The 23,736-nt window shown below is 40.7% G+C and overlaps 1 protein-coding gene across 1 annotated transcript in view; it reads left to right on the top strand.

The window, feature by feature from the left end:
* ITGA9 (integrin subunit alpha 9) overlaps positions 1-23,736 on the top strand; it is a 305,446-nt gene that overhangs the window by 274,979 nt on the left and 6,731 nt on the right. The window contains exon 26 of the mRNA XM_034759490.1: positions 7,133-7,252. Within this exon, the coding sequence (XP_034615381.1) occupies positions 7,133-7,252 (120 nt within the window). The remainder of the gene's footprint in view (positions 1-7,132; positions 7,253-23,736) is intronic.

A 23,736-nucleotide genomic window follows, 5' to 3' on the forward strand; every position in this document is an offset into this window, starting at 1 on the left:
TAATTTCATAGTGGTTGAAACTGATGTTTATAACTAGTAGTTTCACAGAGGTGAGACTTGCAGTCTTTGAGGCCATGTGGTGCATGTAGATGACACTTCTCCTCTGGAAGTGTCTCACAGAATAATAATTTTAGTCCTAGAAGACTGTAGTGATTGACTTGTTAGATCCAGTGACAGCCTCATGCAACTGCTTCTGTACAGGAGAAGGAATTCCATTATCTTTACTATAATCCTGTTCACTTATGCTAAGCATCCCATAACACCTGGCATTTGTTGAAGTCAGCTTTGGTTTAAGTAGATTAGGAAACTGTAAAGATTAAGACATAAAAATATTCTAGTCTGATGCAAACCAAAGAAGTGTCTTCATGCTCTTGGGACCTGGAGTGGGTGTGTTATGAACAAAGATATAAGGGGGCACACCGTGAAAAACCAAATAGTTGATTAATTAAATCTAGATTCAGATGGTGTACACTGTAACTTTTACTTATAAATGGGAAAGGTATAAAAAGATGGATTTAGGGGAGCAACTTTGGGAGCACACCTGTGCATGAGATGGCTTCCTAGAGACTGGTGGCATATTGAACCTTTTTCCAGCACTATATTATTATTGGCTTAGAGCAATAAACCTGACTGATATTGGTTATTTGGTTGCTTCACTATATTTCGTAATGAACCAAAGCGTAGTCAAGCAGTTGAAATATTAAATTTATCAGTAAAGCAAGAAGAAACGCTGCTCAGAATCTGGATGGACGGAAGGATAGGCTGAATTTCATCTCACTCAGACCAATCCAATAATTGTCAGCCCCTCTCAGGAGAAAGTGAGAGCCCACCTAGCTGGGTGGATGAAGGAGAACTCAAACTGACATGCCTGAAGCTTCTGCAGCAAAGCACCCCAAAAAGTAGGGTTTGTCTTGAGAAATAAATTGGCAAATCCCATGGAGGTGAACAGGTAGTGAAATATCTCACCCCAAGCACTGCCCATAAGTGTCTCATGTACATTCAAGCTTTCATGTGGGTATCTCAGTGTCTGATACTTAAACCTCCTGTGTGTATGACATCTCTACTGGAACTCCCCTAAAATGGTACTCAAAAGAACAAGTTATTCAATTTGTTAGTACTGTTATTTTAAATAAGTATGCAGTGGTTCAAAACATTACCTCTCACAAGTATTTACTGAAGAATACAATATTATTTTTAATAATGTGTGTATCCCCAAATGTAGAACAGTGTATGGTACTCAGAATGTATTGTGCTTCTCTGTTAGGAATATGGGTAAAAAGGAATGCAGTCGAGGCAGGACTACTGAAGATTTGACAATTATGCATTTGAAATCAATTTTCATTGTATTATCTTCCTCATTCTTCTATGTCCTGATTCAATAGTCCATCCCTATTCAGCAAAGAATTTAAGTACAAGCTTAATTTCAAGCACATGCTTAAGTACCATTAAAACCTATAGGACGTAAGAACATGTTAAAATACTTTTCTGAATTGCAATGGTAAAGAATAAGCCTTTTAAGAGCAACTGATTTCTGTAGTCCCCTCTTTGTTCACAAAGATAGTCAGAAACATAAAACTCTAATTTGGTAAAGCAAAATGTTGAGCTGATAAAAATGTCCTTGGTCAAAAGAGTTCAAAATTTCAGAGAGCAATGAAATTGTGCAATTCCGCATTACTGTAAAGGATGAGGATGAAATTGCTCTTAAGGAACAAGAGCACTTTCTGCATGGCATCCGTGCACACTGGGTTCAACATACAGTATGGACAATGAAAAAGGGCATTTCAGCTTAGAAGTTTCCCCCTTCTCATCATTTAAAGTGCCACTTTGAGAATCCATAAGCATAGTGTGAAATTTAAAAGAGAAATATAAAGATCGAAGTCCTGATATTCTAGAGAGAACCTAGTTTTTCCACTGCATTTCCTTGGCCTTTGTTCAGAGCTCAAAAGTAAACCTTTAATTCACTCCATATTTTATGACCGTTTCATGTTCTTTTCAGATCAAGTCTGCCCCCACCCCCAACACACCCTTGTCTCCTGTACAAATAATGTATGCTTCAAGACTGTGTGGGAAGTTTGTCAGATTTGAGACAGCATTACATTACTCTTCATGATAGCTGTCCTAAAGAAATTGTGCTATCAAGCTGGACAGGAATGGGAAGTCCAAGATTTGTTCTCTGACATAGTTTTCAGTTGTAAGCATTTCACACCAGGGAGGCAGGTTGGCACAGTAAAGTCATTGCCTGCCTCCAAACTCTCTATAGAGATGAATTGCTTCTTTTTCTCCCAGCTTCCCACAGTCCAGTTTTATGTCCTCTTTCTGACGTATGATGTATTGATTATTTGTTTTTGTTTTTTCTTCACTAGAACTCTCATGGCCATGAATACGATAATTGTAGGCTTAATCATTGTTGTGCCTATAGATTGGTTGTGGTTAGTATTTGAGGGCTTCAGAGGGATCAGTAAATTAAGATATACAACTTCCTCACTCCTCTCCAAACCACAAAACCATAAAGAAGATAGTAATAAGTTTTTATTTTTAGGATTTACAGTTGATTTAGTGCCAGAAGACACCAGATAATGAATAAAACAGTTCTTATCCCCCCCACCCACTGAGCAAGCATAGTTTGAGCTGTGACTGTGAAGGCTTCTCCCAATTATCCCAGCCTCAAACCTGATCTAAAGAGTTTTATCTCTAGAGAGGTGATCATATAGTCCATTCTCCATCTCCATTAAGTCCTTGGTCTCTATCCGTTGACAAAAGGCCTATTCTGACAGTGATTTTTGGGACATGGACATTTGTACACTATGAAAGGGCTAGAGAACACCACCTAATTTTGCAGATAGCCACCACTGAAAAGTCAGCATTTGCCAAAGTTCCTGCCCAACAGCATATGAGATAGTAAAGTTTTTTTCCCTATAGTTCCAATGGGAAATAACTGGTATTGGTCTTTTAAGCAACAGTCAGCTGGTTTATATTTCTAGAGGACAGAAGCACATTGTAGCCACCACTAGAAACCAGCTGCCTCTGACACATTGTATCGTCTTTCCAAACTGGCACAATGATACAAGGAAGATTAAAAATAAAATGTTTGGTTTCTGAAGGTGGCATTTTCCTAACACATACAGCCCAAACTCGACAGGAAATTCTCCATCCATCCAGACATCTCAAAGTGCTTTACACACACTTTGTGCTAATGTTTAACGCTAAAGCTTATCTACTTCTGAGGTGAAAGGTAATTACCACAGAGCACGGACATCTCATTATTATTATAATTTATTATTTGTGTTACCATAGCACATAGGAGCCCCAGCCACGGACCAGGACTCCATTGTGCTAGTTGCTGTACAAAAACAGAACAAAAAAGAAAGTCCCTGCCCCAAATACTTACATACTTACAATCAAAGTATGAGACAAGAGAAAACAGATTGACGTAGACAGAGTACAAGGAAATAACACAAGACAGCTACAGAGTGTCAGACAGATGAAGGCTGAACAATGCGATTGTGGGAAATGTCATGTTAGTACCATGATGTTTGCTGGGAGATGGGGAGGGTATTACTTAGGAGGTGATCAGCTTAGAACATCTTTAAATCTTTTCCAGTAGTTCTGTGCTTAGCAAAAAGAAGTGCTTGGGGTAATTCATCCTTCAGGGGTTATTCTGAGAATTCAAACTCATAACCACACACGATCAGATCCAGATTCTACATTTGAAACTTTAAATTTGGGACCAGCTATTCTGATGCTCTTCCCAAAGGAGGGAGGAACAGTGTATGATACCTGCTGGTTCACATTGATTTATTTTCCTTTAAAGGAAACATTTTCTTGAATTTGGATTAATTTTTTTGCTAAAGTAAAATATTCTACCATATCCTCTGTAAGCCTAAAGAAGTTAACAGTTCACTAAAATTTCTGCAATATATGAAAGAAACCACAAAGAATTGTAAATGTAACCACTGCTTCTCTCCAAGATGACTGGCATTAGAGCAGGGGTGGGCAAACTTTTTGGCCTGAGGGCCACATCGGGTTTCCAAAATTGTAGGGAGGGCCAGTTAAGGGAGGCTGTGCCTCCCCAAACAGCAAGGCGTGGCCTGGCCCCCACCCCCATCCAACTCCTCCTGCTTCTCACCCCTTTATGCCCCCAGGGACTCCTGCCCCATCCAACCCCTCCTGCCCCCGACGTCCCCCTGGGACTCCCACCCCTGACTGCCCCCCACTGCCCCATCCAACCCCTCCTCTCATTCCTGACTCTTCCCCCCCCTCGGGAACCCTGCCCCATCCAACCACCCTTTCTCCCTGTCCCCGACTGCCCTCAGAACCCCTATCCCTGACTGCCCCCGCCGCCCCATCCAACCCCCCCTCCTTCCTGACTGCCCCCATTCAACCCCCCTGTTCCCTGCCTTCTGACTGCCCCGACCCCTAACCCTAACTCTATCCACACTCCCGCCCCCTGACCACCACCGCGAACTCCTCTGCCCTCTATCCAACCCCGCTGCTCCCTGCCCCCTTACTGCGCTGCCTGGAGCATCGGTGGCTGGCGGCACTAGAGCTGCACCGCCCCGAGCACCAGGACAGGCAGCCTCACCACCCGGCTGGAGCCAGCCACGCCACCGCGCAGCACAGAGCACTGGGTCAGGCCATGGCTCGGCAGCTGCGCTGCCACCCAGACCATTGTGCTGGTGGCGCAGTGAGCTGAGGCTGCAGGGGGTGGGGGAGACAGCAGGGGAGGGGCCTGGGCCTAGCCTCCCGGGCCAGGAGCTCAGGAGCTGGGCAGGAGGGTCCCGTGGGCCATAGTTTGCCCACCTCTGCATTAGAGGAACCTCTCACTTCAAGGTGATATTAGTAGCTTGGAGTTTTTTAATACAAAGTGGCATTTATGTGTTGTTGATTTTATTCTTTTGCTCATTTGGTTGTTTCCTTTTTAATCCATGAAAAATAAGGAATCTCAGATTTAGAGAGAATCATTTAGTCAAACCTACTTCCCCCACATTCTCACAGAGCAAACTGTATTTAAAATAACAGGTCTGCGTTTTGCTTGCCTTGTGTATGCAGTAGAGAGATGTACGGTTTCATGGATCTAAGTCCCAAACTGTACTTGAATTCTCTTCCCAGTGCAATTGCCTGCTGAAGAAAAGTGTAGCCTTGAACTGCTGTTTGAACAGTGCAGAGAAGAGGGGAAATGGGCCTTGCTGATGGTTACAGAACTCTGTGTGGATTCTGGTGCAATTGGCTGTGGGAAAATATTTTGAAAATGGCAGCCACCGATTAATATGTTTCAGCTTCCCTTATGCATTTGCTGCTGTTCATGCTACATTCAGATCAAACATCTGGTGCAGGGGTCGGCAACCTTTCAGAAGTGGTGTGCCGAGTCTTCATCTATTCACTCTACTTTAAGGTTTCGCGTGCCAGTGATACATTTTAATGTTTTTAGAAGGTCTCTTTCTATAAGTCTATAATATATAACTAAACTATTGTTGTATGTAAAGTAAATAAAGTTTTTTAAATGTTTAAGAAGCTTCATTTAAAATTAAATTAAAATGCAGAGCCCCCCCGGACCGGTGGCCAGGACCTGGGCAGTGTGGGTGCCACTGAAAATCAGCTCGTGTGCCGCCTTCGGCATGTGTGCCATAGGTTGCCTACCCCTGATCTGGTGGATAGATAGAATTACCAACTGGTACAAAAACTGTTTGCATGAAATGTGTGTAAGTTTTGCTGTATTCTTATCATTCTTCCACAAATGGTATGGTCCAGTCTCATTAATATCAGCCTGTGGAGTGCTGAAATGAGGAGTTATTTAGCAGGGCACTATCAAAGGTGGAAGGCCCCAAATTTTAGCTTTCTTTTACTTGTGTATCTAATTTCTACAGATAATTTCTTTAGCCATGTATGTACATTTGTATGACATCACCCCCACCCCACACACACACATATACCATTGCTGGGTCATAAATGGTGCTGTTTCAATGACAAGCAGCAGAAGGACGGGAGAGAAAGGAGGAGTTAGAAAAGCACCACTTTGCCCAACCCATGAATATTTCATAGGTGGATGCATGTCATTTATATTCTCTTCCAATAGAAATATCTTAAAGTTGCGATGGTTATTAATTCTAACCCCCTGTTTTCAGTCACTTATAATTTCCAAAAATTTCCTTTCTGGCTAAAATGTTCCAGTCAACAATTCCTAACCAAATGTGAATTTTTGAAAAAGTTTGAGCAAAAATGGGTAAGCCTGGGTTGGAGGAGGAACATTCTCTTTCCCCGTTTTAAAAAACAGTCTTAGCTGTTTGAAGTTGAGGTTAATGTGATGAAATAGCCTCCCTTGAAGAGCATCACTTCTGAGTTTTCCAGTGAAAATTGGTTTTTAGTTGACTGAATTATAAGCCTTTGAAATTCACACACAGTGTAAGAGCAATACGTTTTGCTCACCTAAATGCACAGCTAAGCAAGGCCATACATGGGACATGTGCATGGTTGACATTGCAACACAGAGAAGTATATGTAGACAAAAGTGCACAGTGAATGAAGTCAGGGATCCTCAGGAGTCCTTTCCTCATTCACTGTGCACCTGTTAAAGTCTGGAATGAGGAGGACCCCACTGAAACCCTAGCTTCACTCGAACTGCATATCTCGTGAAGTGGGGCAGTGAGTGAAGCAAGGAGGAACGTTCTGCTTCCAGTGAAAAGAGTTTATTCATTCAGCATATGCGGTTTTCCATATGAAGTGTCTGGGAGTTTGGCACCACTGAAAAATTGATGAATGAAGTGCAAAATGTTTTCACTGTCATGGGAATTTGTACCAACGGGAGGATAAAGTGTTCTTTGCAAACCTCTGTTCACTTTTGAAGGCAGGTACTGGAGCAAGATCCGTATCTGGGGGTAAATGACAAAGCAGGTATTTGTTGAATGATATTTACTGAGATTCAAATCCAATCGTTGCGAAAAATAGTCTGAAAGCACAAAATTGAGGGCACATTCCATGCTTCTCATTTTAAACAGTTATGTACATTTCATCTCAATATTTGTTTACATTAGAAATATGATCAGTGAAACTAAACTGCTGTGTATTTAATAAGATGAGTATCAGGGAAAACTATACAGCTTCCAGTTGTAAACCATCTTTTCTAATTGCTTTGTAGGTGATCTTTGAGGCCTTGCACAATATAGAGGCTCGTGGTTATGTTGTGGGATGGATCATTGCTATTAGTTTGCTGGTGGGAATTCTCATCTTCCTGTTTTTGGCTGTGCTGTTATGGAAGGTAAGACATCAGTCAGACACAACACAAACACCAAGGTTAGCCCCTGACCTTGGCATAAATTGTACATCTGTCTTCCTGCATCCTGATTATCTGTTCATTTAGTATCCATTTACTTTAATAACTAAACAGCCATCTACACCTAAAAAGCCATTAAACATCAAAAGAGTTTTCATCAGGGGAGATGAAATAGAAAATTGGCATCTTCACTAAAGGACATTAAATATTGAAAGCTGTAATAGTGATTCCTGACGGAAGAGAGTCATTCCTTATACTCATCACTAGCTCGCATTTAAATTTGAGATACTTTCCCCTGATTTTTACAAAAGCACGTTGCTTGAACTGCAGGGTGCTCCCCTAAAAATCAGGCTAATTTTGCTTATTGTGGCAACGGATTCAGTATGTACCTAACAGAAATCAGTAGTGCTTATTCTTTTGGGGGAGGCAAAGGCAAGGAAAGAAGAGAGGGTGAGGGCCAACCAAGCTTGAATTCTTAAGGACCTTCCCTCCAATATGTTTTTCGAGGTGTCAAGAACAAAATTACTTGATGTTCCAAAGCAAAATCCAGTGGTGGTAGTTAAAGGTCAGCATTTACCCTCCTTAAAATAGGAAACACCTGTTGTGTCTCAGACATTATAATGTAGTAAGCGTGGTCAAGATGTTGACATTTGAAGGATGACTGCTCTACGTGATACATCTGAAGCATGAGGAACTTGAACCTTTTATTCTGATTTCCTCTTAAAATCCAGAAATGTAAAGGCCACTGCCAAGGCTATCAGTGGGTGGGGAACACACACAGGAACAGGCCCAACATTATTTTACTGGAGGTGAGAGAGCTCCAGTCACCTAATTCACACTGTTTAACAGTGTGTGTGTGCTACAGATGCATTCTACCAGCTGTAGCAGGGTTCTGGGGCTACAGCTGTATAGTGGTCTAAAAGGACACATCGCTGTGTGTTGCTAGGCCCAAAATGTGACTTGCAATTCCATGTTAAAAATGGCCACACAAGGATTATCTTGTGGCTATTTTTTTTGTTTGAAAAGCAATGATTGGCTGTTCTTTATGCCCAATTTGGGGTACATCTGAAGTATTTTTGCCCGCCTTGGCACAGAATGTTTAAAAATCTCTATGATTGAGATGGCAGAATAATCATCAAAATATAGAGGTATCTGGTAGGAAAGGCCTATGGCTTGATTCTGGTGATACATAACTTTGAAGTAAGGACCATTGCTGCATATAGTTATATCTATAAGACTGGTTTCATGTAGTTAGAGACCTGAAAGTGAAGGTATCTTTGTTACTAGGGATAACAACTTTCACAATGTTTTTTCAGCACTCTCTGGTGCCATTTTGTATCTTAGAGTACCTACCAATTAGCACTCCCTTGCTTAAAATTGAGAATCAAGCTCTCTGAACCTCGTAAAAAAATGAGATTTGTTAGCCAATCAAATGCATGCACAGAAGTTGCCATTTTGTCATTTGATGCTTTGAGGAACAATGTCCCAAAATGACAGCAGCAGGTAATAATAATAATACCTAGCCCTTTTCATCCAGAGATATCAAAGCACTTTATAAAAGAGGTCTGTATTTTATAGAAGGGGAAACTAATGCACAGAAAGATGAAGTTGCCTGCCAAAGTTCAAACAGCAGACCATGGGCAGAGCCAGGACTAGAACCCAGGTGTCTAGAGTCCCAGTTTAATAGTTGGTCCACTAGGGAATATGGATTATTAAAGCTACAGATAATTTGGGGTTTTGTTGTAGAAAAATGTGACTAAAAAAACATTGATGCAGTCTGTAGCTGGCTTTTAATTCTGCTTTGAAACTATAATCCAGTATTAAATATTTTAATATTCATAACAAGTAGAGAGTGAAAAGTGACTGGCAATATTAAAATGCTGTGAGATAAAACTGACATGGGAAAAATGCATTCCTTTGAAGGAAATCTTAATTGCCTGATTGTAAAGATTTATTAGCTAAAATTGGTTTGGCACACCCTAAAGTAATTCCTGAATTTTATACATTAAAAATCCAAATAGATTTATATCAAGTTTTTTTTTTTTTTTTTAAAGCTTGGAGTGGAGTAATAGTTATAACAATATGTTTTGGCCCAAATGTGAGTCAAAGATTTGGGTGCTTTAAAAGTCAGTGTCATTGTTTGGACTGTTATGACTGCCTATTTCACTCAGAATAAAAACTATTTTTTACAATTGTGCAAGAGCATTAAGATGTTTTTACAGACATAATAAACTTTATAGCATGAGATCAGCCAGTCTGGATTTGCTTCTCTGATCATTGTTTTAGTATTTGGTTTATACTCCGTGGGTCAAATTCACCTCTGGCTTAAGTGAGTACAACTCCATGGAAGTTCTTAGAGTGGTGCCTGCTTACATTGTGATGAATATGTCCCTGAACATGGCTGCTGCTCTAATGATTTAGGCCAGTGGCTCTCAACCTTTCCAGCCTACTGTACCCCTTTCAGGAGTCTGATTTGTCTTCTGCACCGCCAAGTTACACCTCAGAAAAACTACTTGCTTACAAAATCAGATATAAAAATACAAAAGTGTCACAGCACACTATTGCTGACAAATGGCTTACTTTCTCATTTTTACCATCTAATTATAAAATAAATCAATTGGAATATAAATATTATACTTACATTTCAGCGTATAGTATATAGAGCTTTATAAACAAATCATTGTCTGTGTGAAATCTTAGTTTGTACTGACTTTGCTAGTGCTTTTTATGTAGCCTATTGTAATCTAAGCAAATATCTAGATGAGTTGGTGCACTCCCTGGAAGACCTCTGCGTACCCCCAGGGATAGGTGTACCCATGGTTGAGAACTAGTGATTTAGGGCACTGATCTCATTCTGTTCAGGATTAGGCCAGATCCTCCTCCCTTTACTCATGAGAGTACAGTAGTTCAAGGGGGCTTCTTGTGTAAGGCAGATGAGCAGGATGTGCCCCTTTGTTTGTAAAGATTTAGTTAAATAGCTATCTAAGCCCTACTCTGTCTCCCTCTTCCAAGTTTGGTATGCCCCTGTTCACCCATGCTGGAACCCTCTGCCCTATTTACCATGTCGTCTCCTGCTTCCAGCAGGTCTACTTCATAGTACCACTTCTTATCCCCTGCTACCTCCATATATACACATTGAGTTCTTTCCTTGGCCACATCCAGCCTGATGATCTTTGTTATGCAGGGCCACCTGGGAGCTACTGTCATATTATTGCTCATAACATCACATTGTGCTTCTCAATTGCAGAGAAAGGGCAGCAATTCCACTCCCATGACACCTGCTGAGAGGCTGCCAGCTGCTTGGGGCTGGGAGGGAGGGGAGGAACGAGTTTCTGCTACAGTACTGGCATACTATCAGTTGCACTGCTGTGCTAATACGGCATTGCTGATTCAACAGCAGGGCAGGGAGGTAGACACACACCGAAACTGGATTTTTTTGGGTGCTACCTACCTGGATTATGCCATCATTGAGAAATAATAGATTGAAACAGTCAAGTTGGTCCATATTCTGTACCTCTGCATAGTGTCCTTTAATAATAATAATCATAATCATAATAAAATTTATAATAATGTTTTAAAATGCTGTGGATTGAGGGATTTAGATGATTCATTGTTTAACTGATAAAAGTTAAAAGCAAACAAAGCCCCAAGCAACATAAAATCAAAGGGCTTTATGCTCAGCTGAGGATATAAGTGAAGTTTCACAGACTGGAGCTATGTTGATTTACACAAGGAGTGATTTGTAAAATACAGGTGTAAAATTAATCATGATTACACTATTTAGTTTCTCAGGAATGCATTTTACATGTAAACAGTTTTCTGTCTAATATGAGCCAGGGTGTTTCTAAAGTGAGCCTATCACCATGGTATTCATGTGCCAATTTATATATAAATACGGTTACTGTTACTCTTTTATAGTCTGTGTATTCTTGATACACTGGAATGGGCTCTAAACATTGTGAATGTTCCTTTTACAGTAATGAACTCCTCTTTCTAGAACTTGGATCTTTGACAGGATTGCAAAGAAAAGCCTTTTAGCAGAATAGTATCTCTGATCAGGCAGGGAAGTCCTAGTTTTCTATCTGTACTAGGGTCAATTTCCCCTCTTTGTCATCAGATGAGTGTTTGAGAACCCTCTTTGTCTTCTAGGAGGGTATAGTGGTTTTCATCCAGGAAAGGATATCATTTTAGGTTTTCTTTTAAGAGGGTATCATCTTAGGCTGCTGAGCTGATCATTGTATCAATAAATCCTGCCTTTGAACTGCCTCAGTGACAGAGGCTTATTCAGATACAGATTAAATCCAAATAAAAATGTCAGACACATTAAATGTTTGCTTGTGCAGCGGGCTATAATCTAAACTTGTATTGAGGGATTACAGTATCTTGCCAGTACTGTGTTAAGGGACAAACTTTGAAATATGAAGTTCCTTTAAAAAAATTAAACAAATTGGATATTTTAAATGTGTGCATGGCTATATTGTTTGGAGAAACACAGGCCTTATGTCTTCTTGCTGTGACTGTATAATCCTATTTAGAAGAATGTTTAAATATTCTTGTGCAGTATCTATAAATACTTTACATCTTATTTGAGCATTCAGAAAATGCCTTAAACTGTCTAAGGACAAAGCCAACTTGAAATTCACCTAGGTAGTGGAGACTCATTGTAAACATTGGCTTCCCCTTTTGGGAAGAGACTCTCCCTTATTTAGGGCCTCATACAGTATAAGTCGTCTTTATAGAATGGGCCAAAACACACAGGTCACCGGTTGCCAGAAGGAAAAACAAAACAAAACTCTGTGCTTATTCTTTGCCAGTGGTTGCTTTGTATCCTGTGTTACAACTCCAGAAAACATTCTCTCTCCCTCTTTTATCTGCAGCTGAGGTACCTCAGGGAAGTGGGATGCTAACTGCCATTTCCTGGCAAGTCCTTATACCAACATCCTCTCCTGAATGTCTGTTTTAAGAATATTTGCTCCGCAAAGGAATAAAATTGCCAGTCCCTTGCAGAGGAACGAGGGTACATATAAGCATGGCACAAAGACCAGTTAGGATCTCAGTACGTGGCAGAGGCCATACTTTCCTATACGGCTTAAAAATAGCCCTTCTTACATAACCTTTCATGCATGAGCTTTCTCCAACTAAATAGCAAATTCTTCCAAGCAGGAATCAAGGAATTGTCCTTTAAATTTACAGCTCCCGTAGGAGAGGTAGACAAGCCTATTTAGATTCATTGACATTTCATACTTTTGATAAACTTGCCATGTCAATCCCTAGCTCACCTGTTTTCACATCATTTCAAGAACAAAACAATAGTTATGATGGCAGTGCTTCAAAATTAAAGGTCATTGAAAGATCTATGGTGACACTGGAATAATTGGGGTTTAGATAAACAGGGGAGTTGACCTAACAAGCTTCAAAGTCTCTGGTCAGGGTCTCATGACTGGGAGCACAGATATCAAAGCACATAAAGATTTAATTCCATATAGATGTAAACATACCTACCCATCGGCGAAATCTACCTCCTGATTTCATATAGAGAATTTTCCATTTTGCTTCAGTGGAGTCTCTCTCCATTTTTAAACAACCTAAAATATTCCCTCCCTCTTCCTCCACATCAAACACAAGCTCCTTGCTTTCAAGTCCCTTCAACATTTAGCTGTTCTGTCCCCATCAGATCAGCTAATATATGAAGCTACCATCTGCCTTTACTCTACCAGTGAGGGCAGCCTCAATTGCCTGCTTGACCTCCTCTCCATCAAGTACTTTTCTGCTTTCTCCCAGGCTATCCACTGTAGATGAGTAAAACCCTTAATCAATTTGCAAAAGCTGCCACCTGGTCCCCTTTTAAATCCCACCTCTGCTATATGCCTAAAAATTGCCACCCACCTGGCAATGGTTAGACAAGTGACAAGCTGTGACGTCTATTTTTCTGTTAAACTCTGTTCATTTTGTTACATTATCCTCTCACTCACTCTTGCCCCATTTGTCTATTTAGTCCATTTATTATATCCCATCTGACATTGACTGTTAGCTCTCTGAGGCAGGGATTGTCTTCTTTGTTGGCACAATGGGCCTTGATCGGGCTTCCTAAGAGCTAATGTAGTAATAATAATAATAATAATAATTAATAATGTAGTTGAGAGCTGATTAACTTTTAAAATTAAAAACGCAAATCCTATCATTTGAACCTGAATTTCCGCCAGTTTGACTCGATAAAATGTTGTTTGACATTATGTATGGGTATCTTAGACCTTTTAGGGATGGCACCATTGGAGTGGTTGTTTTTAGGGGTCAAGAATGAAACTTGTCCCAGCACAAGGCCTGTGCACCACTTGATTTCCACTTTTTAGCTCTTAGAATAGTGAGTTTCACTCAGTGTTTGCAAAACTTTGACTTCCTGAAACCACAGGTTCATATTCTGGCATCCTGGATCATTTGGGTGGCATGCAGCATATACTGTATACTGTGTGTATGATAAGACCCTAGAAACCAGATTAGTTGTGGACTTTGTGTCACTTTTTATACAAGTAAAAGGTTAGTTCTAATGTCCTGGCCAAAAGTTCCCCTTTCCCTAATACTGTTCTGGGTGAGGTGTACTATTTTTCTACAACCCTCTACCTAGTGTGCATTTCAGGGGTGGTATATGCATAGAGCTTATGAAATGCAATTTTTATCTTTGGGGATAAAATGCGCAATATAAATATAATGTAATAATATTGCGCGTGACTGTTTCACTGACTTCAGGGTCCTCGAAAGGAGACCTGCGCTTGCCAGGGCATTTCTGTATGTTAGAACCATTAAAGCTCTGTAGCTTTCATCCTGGCACCTATCAACAAATTTAATCCCCTGGCAAGAGAAAAGTCCTTTTGGGGTTCATAAAGTCTCTTTAACAACAAGAAAAACAATCATCGTTCTCCAGAGCCCAAACTAGAAACACACGGATGTGTAGACTTAGAAGTTGCAAATAAATATATATGATTCCAAAATTCCTAGATACCAGAAAGGGAACATGCACATTTATTGGAAATCATGGTCATCCCTCAGAATCAAATGCTTGAAAATAGGGAGAATATACCTTATTTAGTCTACATTCTCATTCTTCGCTTGGTGTCACAAGGGGAAATGCTATGTAATGACTTGCACCAATCAAAGCCTTTTCTTACTGGTTCAACTAAGCATGTAACTTATGCTGATAATTAAGGAAATAATACAACTTTCAGTCAAATATTTTTGGCAGGTCAAGTATATCAAAATACAATTGTATAGTTACTTTTTGTTGAATCCAGCAACAGTCTTTAAAGTTTAGCCAGGGTTTGGGTTTAAAACAAAGCTAAAAATCTTCCTTGAGTTTTTCTTTTTCCTTTAGAGAGGAGATGTGGATTGAGATACATCTCAAATAAATCGCTCTTTCAGGAAAGATATAGCATTTAGCTACTATTGTGTTCCTACTGAGATTTAAGAAATCTGAATATAGTAGCAGGTTATCCAAACATATTGGCAGTAAGTACACAGTCTATTCTTTTCCTTTTCTGAGAATGGGAAAATGAGATGAACTCTTCATGTTGTTGACCACATTCATTTTAATAGTTTTTAAATTATAAACTACTTGCTAGCATTATATAATAGAAAACTCAACCTCTAAAGTATTTAAGAAGGTTTACAATATTTGATATTGATAATTAGACTTTTTGATTAAAATTATAGTGTTTTAATATGTAATTTTTTAGGTAAAGTACTCTACACAAGAATCTTAAGTAACTCAGTCTTGAGTTCATTTCTTCATTACACTCAGATTATCAGAACAGTCAACTTGTTGCTTGTCAGTTAAGATTCTGCCAGTGCTGAGTTATTGATCACAATTCTCATCATTTCCTAAGCATATAGGTTATAATGTTGGAGGTAATCTATTGTGCAGGCCTAGGTGAAGTGAATTCTAGTTTCATATCAATTCCATTTGAATCAATTAACTCTTTTCTGGCAGAGACTTTCCAAAATATGATCCTGATCCTTCAAAGTTTACTCACTTCACTGACACTTATATGCAAATGGGTCCATTGAAGTCAATGGAACTACCCACCTGAGTAAGGACTCCTTGTATGAGTAAGGATTGAAGAGCAGTCTCTTTAATGTCACCCCCTTGAAAAAGCTAGAACAAGGCCCATGTCCAACATACAATCATAAAAATGTAGGGCTGGAAGGGCCTTGAAAGATCATCTAGTCCAGCCCCTATGATGAGACAAGACTAAATATGCCTAGACCATCCCTGACAGGTGTTTGTCTAACTAGTGCTTAAAAATCTCCAATGACTGGGATTCCACAGCCCCTCTCAGAAGCCTATTCCAATGCTTAACTAGCCTTATAATTAGAACGATTTTCCTAATATCTAACCAAAATCTCCCTTGCTGCAAATTAAGCTCATTACTTCTTATCCCTACCTTCAGTGGACATGGAGACATGAACAACAACTGATCACTGTCAGCCCTTAACATATTTCCTTTCAGTTGTCTTTGTCCAAGATTAACATACCCAGTTTTTTAATCCTTCCTCATAGGGCAGGTTTTCTAAAACTTTTTTATCACTGTCTCCAATTTGTCCCAGAATTGGAAACAGGACTCCAGCTGAGGCTTCCACCGTGCCAAGTAGAATGAGACAATTACCTCCTGTGTCTAATATATGACATTCCTGTTGATCCACCCCAGAATGATATTTGCCTTTTTAGTAACTGCATCACACTGTTGACCCATTCAATTTGTGATCCACTATAACTGCTAGATCACTTTCAGCACTACTACTGCCTAGGCAGTTGTTCTCCATTTTGCAGATGTGCATTTTGATTTTTTCTTACTAAGTGAAGTACTTTGTTCTTTTCTTTATTGAATTTCATTTTGTTTATTTCATTTTTCCAATTTGTCAAGGTCCTTTTGAATTCTAATCTTGTCCTCCAAAATGCTTGCAACCCTTCCCATCTTAGTGTCATCTGCCAGTTTTATAAGCATACTATCCACTCCATTATCCAATACATTAATGAAAATATTGAATAGTACCAGACCCAGACAGACTCCTGTAGGACCCACTAGATACCGCCTCCCAGTTTGACAGCAAACCATTGATAACTACTTTTTGAGTATGGGCTTTCAACTAGTTATGTAACCACCTTATATTAATTTAATCTAGATGACCTATCCCTAGATGGCTTATGAGAATGTCATATGGGACAGTGACAAAAGATTTGCTAGAATTAAGATAAATCATATCTGCTGCTTTCCCCCTACCCACTAGGCCCATAACCCTTTCAAAGAAGGAAATTAGATTGATTTGGCATGATTTGTTCTTGACAAATCCATATTGGCAATTTTATATTTGGCATATTTATAACCCTATTATCCTCTAAATGCCTAAAAATTGTTTGTTTAATAATTTTTTCCAGTATTTGTCCAGGTATGAAAGTTAGGCTAACTAATCAATAATTACCCCAGGTCTGACATTGTGCACAAGTCTTGACATTGTCTCTCCCGTGGAGGTGAATTCCACCCAATATACATGAACGTTGGAATTCTTCTGTAGTCACCACTTAACTTCTGTGTGCCTCAGTTCTTCATCTGAAACATGAGAAATATATAAATGAGGAACTGGGGCACAGAGAAGTGACTTGCCCAAAGACACACAGAAAGTCTGTGGCAGACCCAGTGAGTGAAGTCAGATCTCTGGAGTTCCCATCCAGCGTCTTAAGCACAATATCATCCTTCTCCCAAATATACAATTTCTCTATTAAGTATAGCCACATGTATACTTTCCAAACATGCCTCTGTCCTTACAAGGAGGCTCACGTATTGGCAGTCTGCCTGGCTGCCACAGAGAAATTTGATACTGCAATATCTGAATTTGATTTCAAAACACTGCAAAAAAGACCAAAGTGATGTGACAATAAAGGTTTCATGAAGTACATGAACCTAGACCACAGCAGTTCGCCAACTCTAGAAACAACGGCTGTATATTGGCTATCACTAATAGAGAAATTCTATTTTTGAGGAAAGATGACCTTTTGTGGCTAAGCCAGTGGATGGGGATTTAGGAGATGGGTTCAGTTCCCAGCTCATGTCTGACCATGGGCAATGTATTTAATTTCTTTGTGCCTCAATTCTGCATCTGTAAAATGGGCATGATAATACTTCCTTCATCTCTCTTGTCTATTTAGCTTGTATGCTTTTTGGAACAGGGACTGTCTCTTGCTATGTGTTTGAACTGTGTCTGGCACCATGGGGTACGTTGTATTAATTTAGATGGACTAAAGGGCCCAAAGAGTTAAAGTTGTGAACATGATTCTGAAACTGTCCAAGATTAAACAGTTTTAAAAAAGATTTGGGGTTTGGTATACAGAGACGTCCGCCTGCTTAGTACCATGGCAAGCACACCATTAAATATCCATTGAAACTTTTATTAAAGATAAAGAAAAGAAGTAAAAACAGTTGAAGCTTTTGAAATGTAAAGTGTAAAATAAAACTGTCATTTGAACAACATGCCTCGTTCCCTTTCTCTTTAACTAGAGAAAGTTTTCCGAAGCAAAAACTCCCCTTATTTGATAGTTTTTTAGATGGTATCGAAAATGGTGGCAATTGTCCTTTCTGGAGAAAAGAGAAGTTAGTTGAGATGGTCTGGAGCTGTCATTGCTGCTGCTGCTGCTGCTGTTAAAGTCCAGTCCCGTCTTCTAAGATAGCAAACAAGACAAATACACGCAAAAGGGGAGAGAAAAGAACAAAAAAAATAGAAAAATGAAGCTTCTGTCTCTGGTGTCGACTTTCACTTGCAACCTCACTGCTGGAAAAACACAATCACAGCACTATGGATTGGATGAATGGACTATAAGGTGGATAGAAAGCTGGCTAGATCGTTGGGCTCAATGGGTGGTGATCAAAGTCTTGATGTCTAGTTGACAGCCGATATCAAGCGGAGAGCCCAGGAGTCGGTCCTGGGGCCGGTTTTGTTCAACATCTTCATTAATGATCTGGATGATGGGATGAATTGCATCCTCAGCAAGTTCACCGATGATACTAAGCTGGGGGGAGAGGTAGATACGCAGGAGGGTAGGGATAGGGTCCAGAGTGACCTAGACAAATTGGAGGATTGGTCAAAAGAAATCTGATGAGGTTCAACAAGGACAAGTGCAGAGTCCTGTACTTAGGACGGAAGAATCCCATACACTGCTACAGGCTGGGGACCGACTTGCTAAGCAGCAGTTCTGCAGAAAAGGACCTGGGGATTACAGTGGATGAGAAGCTGAATATGAGTCAGCAGTGTGCCCTTGTTGCCAAGAAGGCTAATGGCATATTGGGCTGCATTAGTAGGAACATTGCCAGCAGATGGAGGGACATGTTTATTCCCCTCTGTTCAGCACTGGTGAAGCCACATCTGGAGTATTGCGTCCAGTTTTGGATCCCCCATATAGAAAGGATGTGAACAAATTGGAGAGAATACAGTGGAGAACAGCAAAAATGATTAGGGGGCTGGGGCACATGACTTATGAGGAGAGGCTGAGGGAACTGGGTTTATTTAGTCTGCAGCGAGAGACGATTGGAAGACGTGTTGTGATCGGCTCAATCTTAACTGATGAAGGACTGACAGTCTACGCAGAAGAGAAGTGTGAGGGGGGATTTGAAGGTAGCTGAAGGGGGTTCCAAAGAGGATGGAGTTAGGCTGTTCTCTGTGGTGGCAGAGGACAGAACAAGGAGTGATCATTTCAAGTTGCAGTGGGGGAGGTCTAGGTTGGATATTAGGAAAAACTATTTCACTGGGGGGGAGGAGAGGGTGAAGCACCAGAATGGGTTACCTAGGGAGGTGGTGGAATCTCCATCCTTAGAAGTTTTTAAGGCCTAGCTTTAAAAAGCCCTGGCTGGCATGATTTAGTTGGGAATTGGTCCTGCTTTGAGCAGGGTGTTGGACTAGATGACTTCAAGAGTTCTCTTCCAACCCTAATCTTCTATGATTCTATGATTCTTATCAGCCATTCCGAGCAAACTTGTACCAGCATCAGCATTAGGTCATTGCTTTTAGTTGCCTCTCTAGTCACAGGATCACAGCAGTGTACTCTAGCCAACTAAGTAGGATTCTTATTAAACAGAAGGCAAAAGGAGAGAGAGAGGAAAGAAAAGAAATAAGATGGGAAGGAAAAGCACAGGGGAGGGATGGGGAAGTCTCCCATTCCAGGTGATGTTTGAGATTTAGCTGGAGCCAGTGGAGGTGGTGGTGTCATCTGGGTCTCTCTCTCTCTCTCTCTCTCCTGGTCTGGTCAGGACATCTCTCAGGAATCAGGATTAGGACAAGGAAGGCCTACGGTCCCAGGAAATGGTAAGGGTGGCAGCCAGGATGATAAAGTTGTTGGCAGACAGTTGCTGCTTCTGTTAATTTTTCCCAAAAATATTTTTAAGAAGTCCAAAAGTGAGTGTTGGGTAAAATAGTCCATCCTCTCATTATTTTGTCCACCAATGGACCTAATTGCCAGCACATCAGTTTTGGTTCATTAGTTTCCGGTCCTCTACTTTTCTTATTTACCAGTCGTAATCTTAACACTGTCCTTGAGTGGTATCAGTAAACCCCTGTCTGTTTAAATTAATTCAGTCCTCCTGTCTCTTCCTTACATCTTTTCTTGAACAATTTTATCTAACAAGCCATTGTGACAATTTATGAACTTTCACTCATTTTTTACAGTTGAGCTTATAATTAGGAAAAATGTGTTGGTCCTGTTATCACAACAGGCCCCTATCTCTGTGGGTACTGTAATATAAGCCATAATAGTTTTAATATCCATGCCTACCTGTCTATATCTATTACTTTTTTTGTTGGACTTTTACTAATATGTGATTAATTGGAAAAAACAGTCCATTTTTTCTAGAACTATATTAATCAGTACCTTATTTGATAACGACCAAAATTGCATTTTTTTATTTTGTTGAGATCAAGTCTAGTTGGTGATCAAAGAAACTCTATATAAGGTTACTTTGCAGTAAATATCACAACGTCACCTATTGCTAGCCATATTAACTCTATTTTTTCAAGTGTGAGAGAAAGCTTCATTCACATTTTATAATTTACTTGCTATCAAAACATGCTTGTCACTGGCTTCCTGGTAGGATAACCACAGGATGATACCATAGGAGATACCATTTAAACATTTGTGTTTACTGTTAGAAAAATACTGAGTTGCAATAGGTCAATGATTTGACCTTTTCTGTTCTTGGGAAATAGGAGAAGGGAGAATGGAATCAAGCAGCAGAAAGAAGGTAGCAATTTATCATTTTAACTCACAGGAACAGCTTTCATTGCTCTTTTCTGAGTGTCTCCATGCTCACGTAGGAAATCCATGTCAAAATGGATCTTTAAGCAAATCTTGCCAGATATGAGTTGTCTGTGTTTTTCTAAAAGGAACACAAGCCTGACTTGACAACAAGCTGGAGCAATGCACTTTAGTGAAAGACAAATCTCAGAATTGCAGATGATGTCAACAATTTGACAGTGCAGTGGAGCAACATGAATAAAGTTCAGAATTAACTTGTGTAATTCCCCAGCCTGTTGAGAGCATTGATTCTGTATTGCTTTAAATGGAAAATTAAAGTTTTATTTCCACAAGGTACATTCAAGTTTCTGCTCAGGAAATGCTGTAGAGGGCAGCATGACTACAGAAGACAAGAAACATACTCCAGTAACTAAATAGACCTTGCATTGGAAAAAGTGTTGACAATCTCAGACTGAAAAACCCAAGCACCAGATTTATGCAAGCTTCAGTTCCAGGGTGTATGGGAAGCTGCTAGGGAAGAAAGTGGGATGGACTGGACTGCAGTGTCATCATTATTCCATGCTGGGAAAGCCTGGCTCAGCATTTTTTATTTTCTCTGGAATTGTCTGGGAGTTGGATGAGAACAAGTTGGCTGACCCTCAGTCCGTATACGGCAGAGATGATACTGGTCGGTTCACAGAACCTTCAAGAAGAGATAAGAGAGTGATATCTGCTCCTTCTGTTGGGAAGGTGGCTGCACCTATTGCTAGTGAGATTTGCAATATGGGGAAACTTTTGGATTACGCCAAGATTGTCAAATTCTTCAAGTCACCCTCTTTCTCCACCACACTGGACGAAGACTATACTGCACATTACTGATGCTGGCATGAAAAGCAATCTACATCCACACTGCAGTGTGTAGCTATACATCGGTGAAAGGATCTGGCATGGGGAGGCAGCAGGGAAAGGCTTTACCTGTTGCCACCCCCGCTAGAGACTTTCCCCACTGCTGGAGTCTTTCCTTGTGGCAGAGAAGGGCTTCAGCAGTGGGGAGCTCCTGGAGCCTTTCCCTGCTGCCCTCCCCATCCCCCCCCAGAGTCTTTCTCCACTGCCGGAGTTTTTTCCTGCATGGGGAAAGGCTCCAGCAGCAAGGAGGTAGCAAGACACGACAAGGCTAAAAATAGCAGTGTAAACAGGGAGGCTGACTTGGCTGAGTAGACGGCTTTGTAGGGTATGTACACTAGTACATACCCATGCCCTGTAGGTGTGTCTTTACTCTATTCAACGCATGTATGAGTTCTACCTGGCACCAAAAGAAGCATTTAGTGTTGATGTATCTTTAGAGGAGACAGCCTATTGCACTGGGCCATGCAGCCTCCCTTTACTCTCCCTACCAGCTGCCAGAAGATGGAGTCTGAGAAGCCCCAGACTTTTGGGGTTCTTTTTCCTAAGCACCTACCAGCTGAAGGCTCTGAAAGTTGTCTGGGCCTTCCGGCCACCCCACTTGACCCAAAGGGACGGACCCAGAGCACTGGACTCAGAAGGACCTTCACGGATTCCAAATATCATATTCACTCAACTCTGAAACTTGGGCTCTGGATTTTCATTTTCCTGTACAGTCATTGGTGGTTGTTCTCTCGTCGTTCGACCTCTCTCCTGCCATTGTGACGCTTCAGCTGCCCCCCCGTCCCTGTCCACTGTACTCCTCTCCTGTATTCTTTCCCCATAATTTGTTTCCCCTTTTCTCCTCTCACAATGTGTTTTCCTCTTCTTTACATTCCCCTATATTATTCCCAGAATCTGTTCTCCTCCCCACCACTCCTCTCTTCCATCTCAACCTCATCGACTGCATATCCTAAACAAACAGTTCCCGCCAAACTGAACTGGAGCAATATATATAAAAGAGTCTGATCGCTCTCCTGCTTCCACATGAGACCGAGGCACAACCTTTACTCTTGGTCCCAGCAGTGCTCTCTCATAGAATCTTCCTCCTGCACAGGGCTTTCTGAGCTCTTCTGGAGGCCCAGGAGCAGCCACAGAAAGCAAAAGAGAGGCAGCACCTTCAGAAGACAAGCTCTTCTGCCCTATGTTGTTTGCAGGTTGTAGCCATGTTTGTCCCACAATATGAGACGCACAAGGTAGGTGACGTAATATCTTTCATTGGACCAACTTCTGTTTGTGAGAGACCAGTTGAAGAAGAGCTCTGTGGAGCTCGAAAGCTTGTCTCTTTCACCAACAAAAGTTGGTTCAATAAAAGATGTTACCTGTCCCATCTTGTCTATCTCTTCTGCCCTAGTGACACAAGAGCCAGCAGAACATTAGAGCTCCCAGTGTTTCCACTAGCAACAGCCAATGACTTTGACTGTTATCACCTCTCTGCCCTTCCCCACTTTGCCCTCTCACCTGGATCCTTTACTTCTCCTTCCTTTTCCCCATAATTCTCCCACGCAACCATTATGAACTCACACTCTCTGTATAACTCATCACATACCTAACCTATACACATATGTCAACCATGAATGTTGGCCAATGTTGCTGAGGTTTTAACATGAGGCAGAAGAAACTTCCTTGTGATGATGTGGAGTGTTAGCATGTTTCTACTGACAGTGATATGTGGTCATTAACATATATTGTCCCATAACTTGGTATTTCTTTACCCTTTAGGGGATGTCATACTTAGCCAATCCCTAACCCAAGACTTTTTAAAAAATGGTCACATCCAGTCTGCACATCCAAGCTTTTCTTTTTCCTCTCAATGTGTTTCCCTTTGTTTTAATTCATTTTCCTCCCATGATTTTGGAGCAGTCACATAGACTTACAGCAAATGATATATATACAATTTCATACATAGGTGCTGGAACTAGGGATGCTGGGGAGCTGCTGCACCCCCTGGTGTGAAGTGGTTTCCATCATATCCAGGGTTTACAGTTTGGTTCAATGGCTCTCAGCACCCCACTATACAAATTATTCCAGCACCCCTGATTTCGTAGCAGGATAACCTGTGGATTCTGGGTTTCATGCTTTAATATTTATTAAGGTTTTCAACTCATTCTATTCCTGCTGGAAAGCCTTACAAAAATGTTCCTTATGCAGTAATGAAATAATAAAATACCAGAACTATCACAACTTTTAAAGATAATTCCTGAAGCAGATGTTCACAAACAGACAACTTTTATTAAAATAACAGTGGGAAAGAGTTTGC

The sequence above is a fragment of the Trachemys scripta genome, chromosome 2 (genome assembly GCF_013100865.1).
Source record: "Trachemys scripta elegans isolate TJP31775 chromosome 2, CAS_Tse_1.0, whole genome shotgun sequence".
Taxonomy (NCBI): domain Eukaryota; kingdom Metazoa; phylum Chordata; order Testudines; family Emydidae; genus Trachemys; species Trachemys scripta.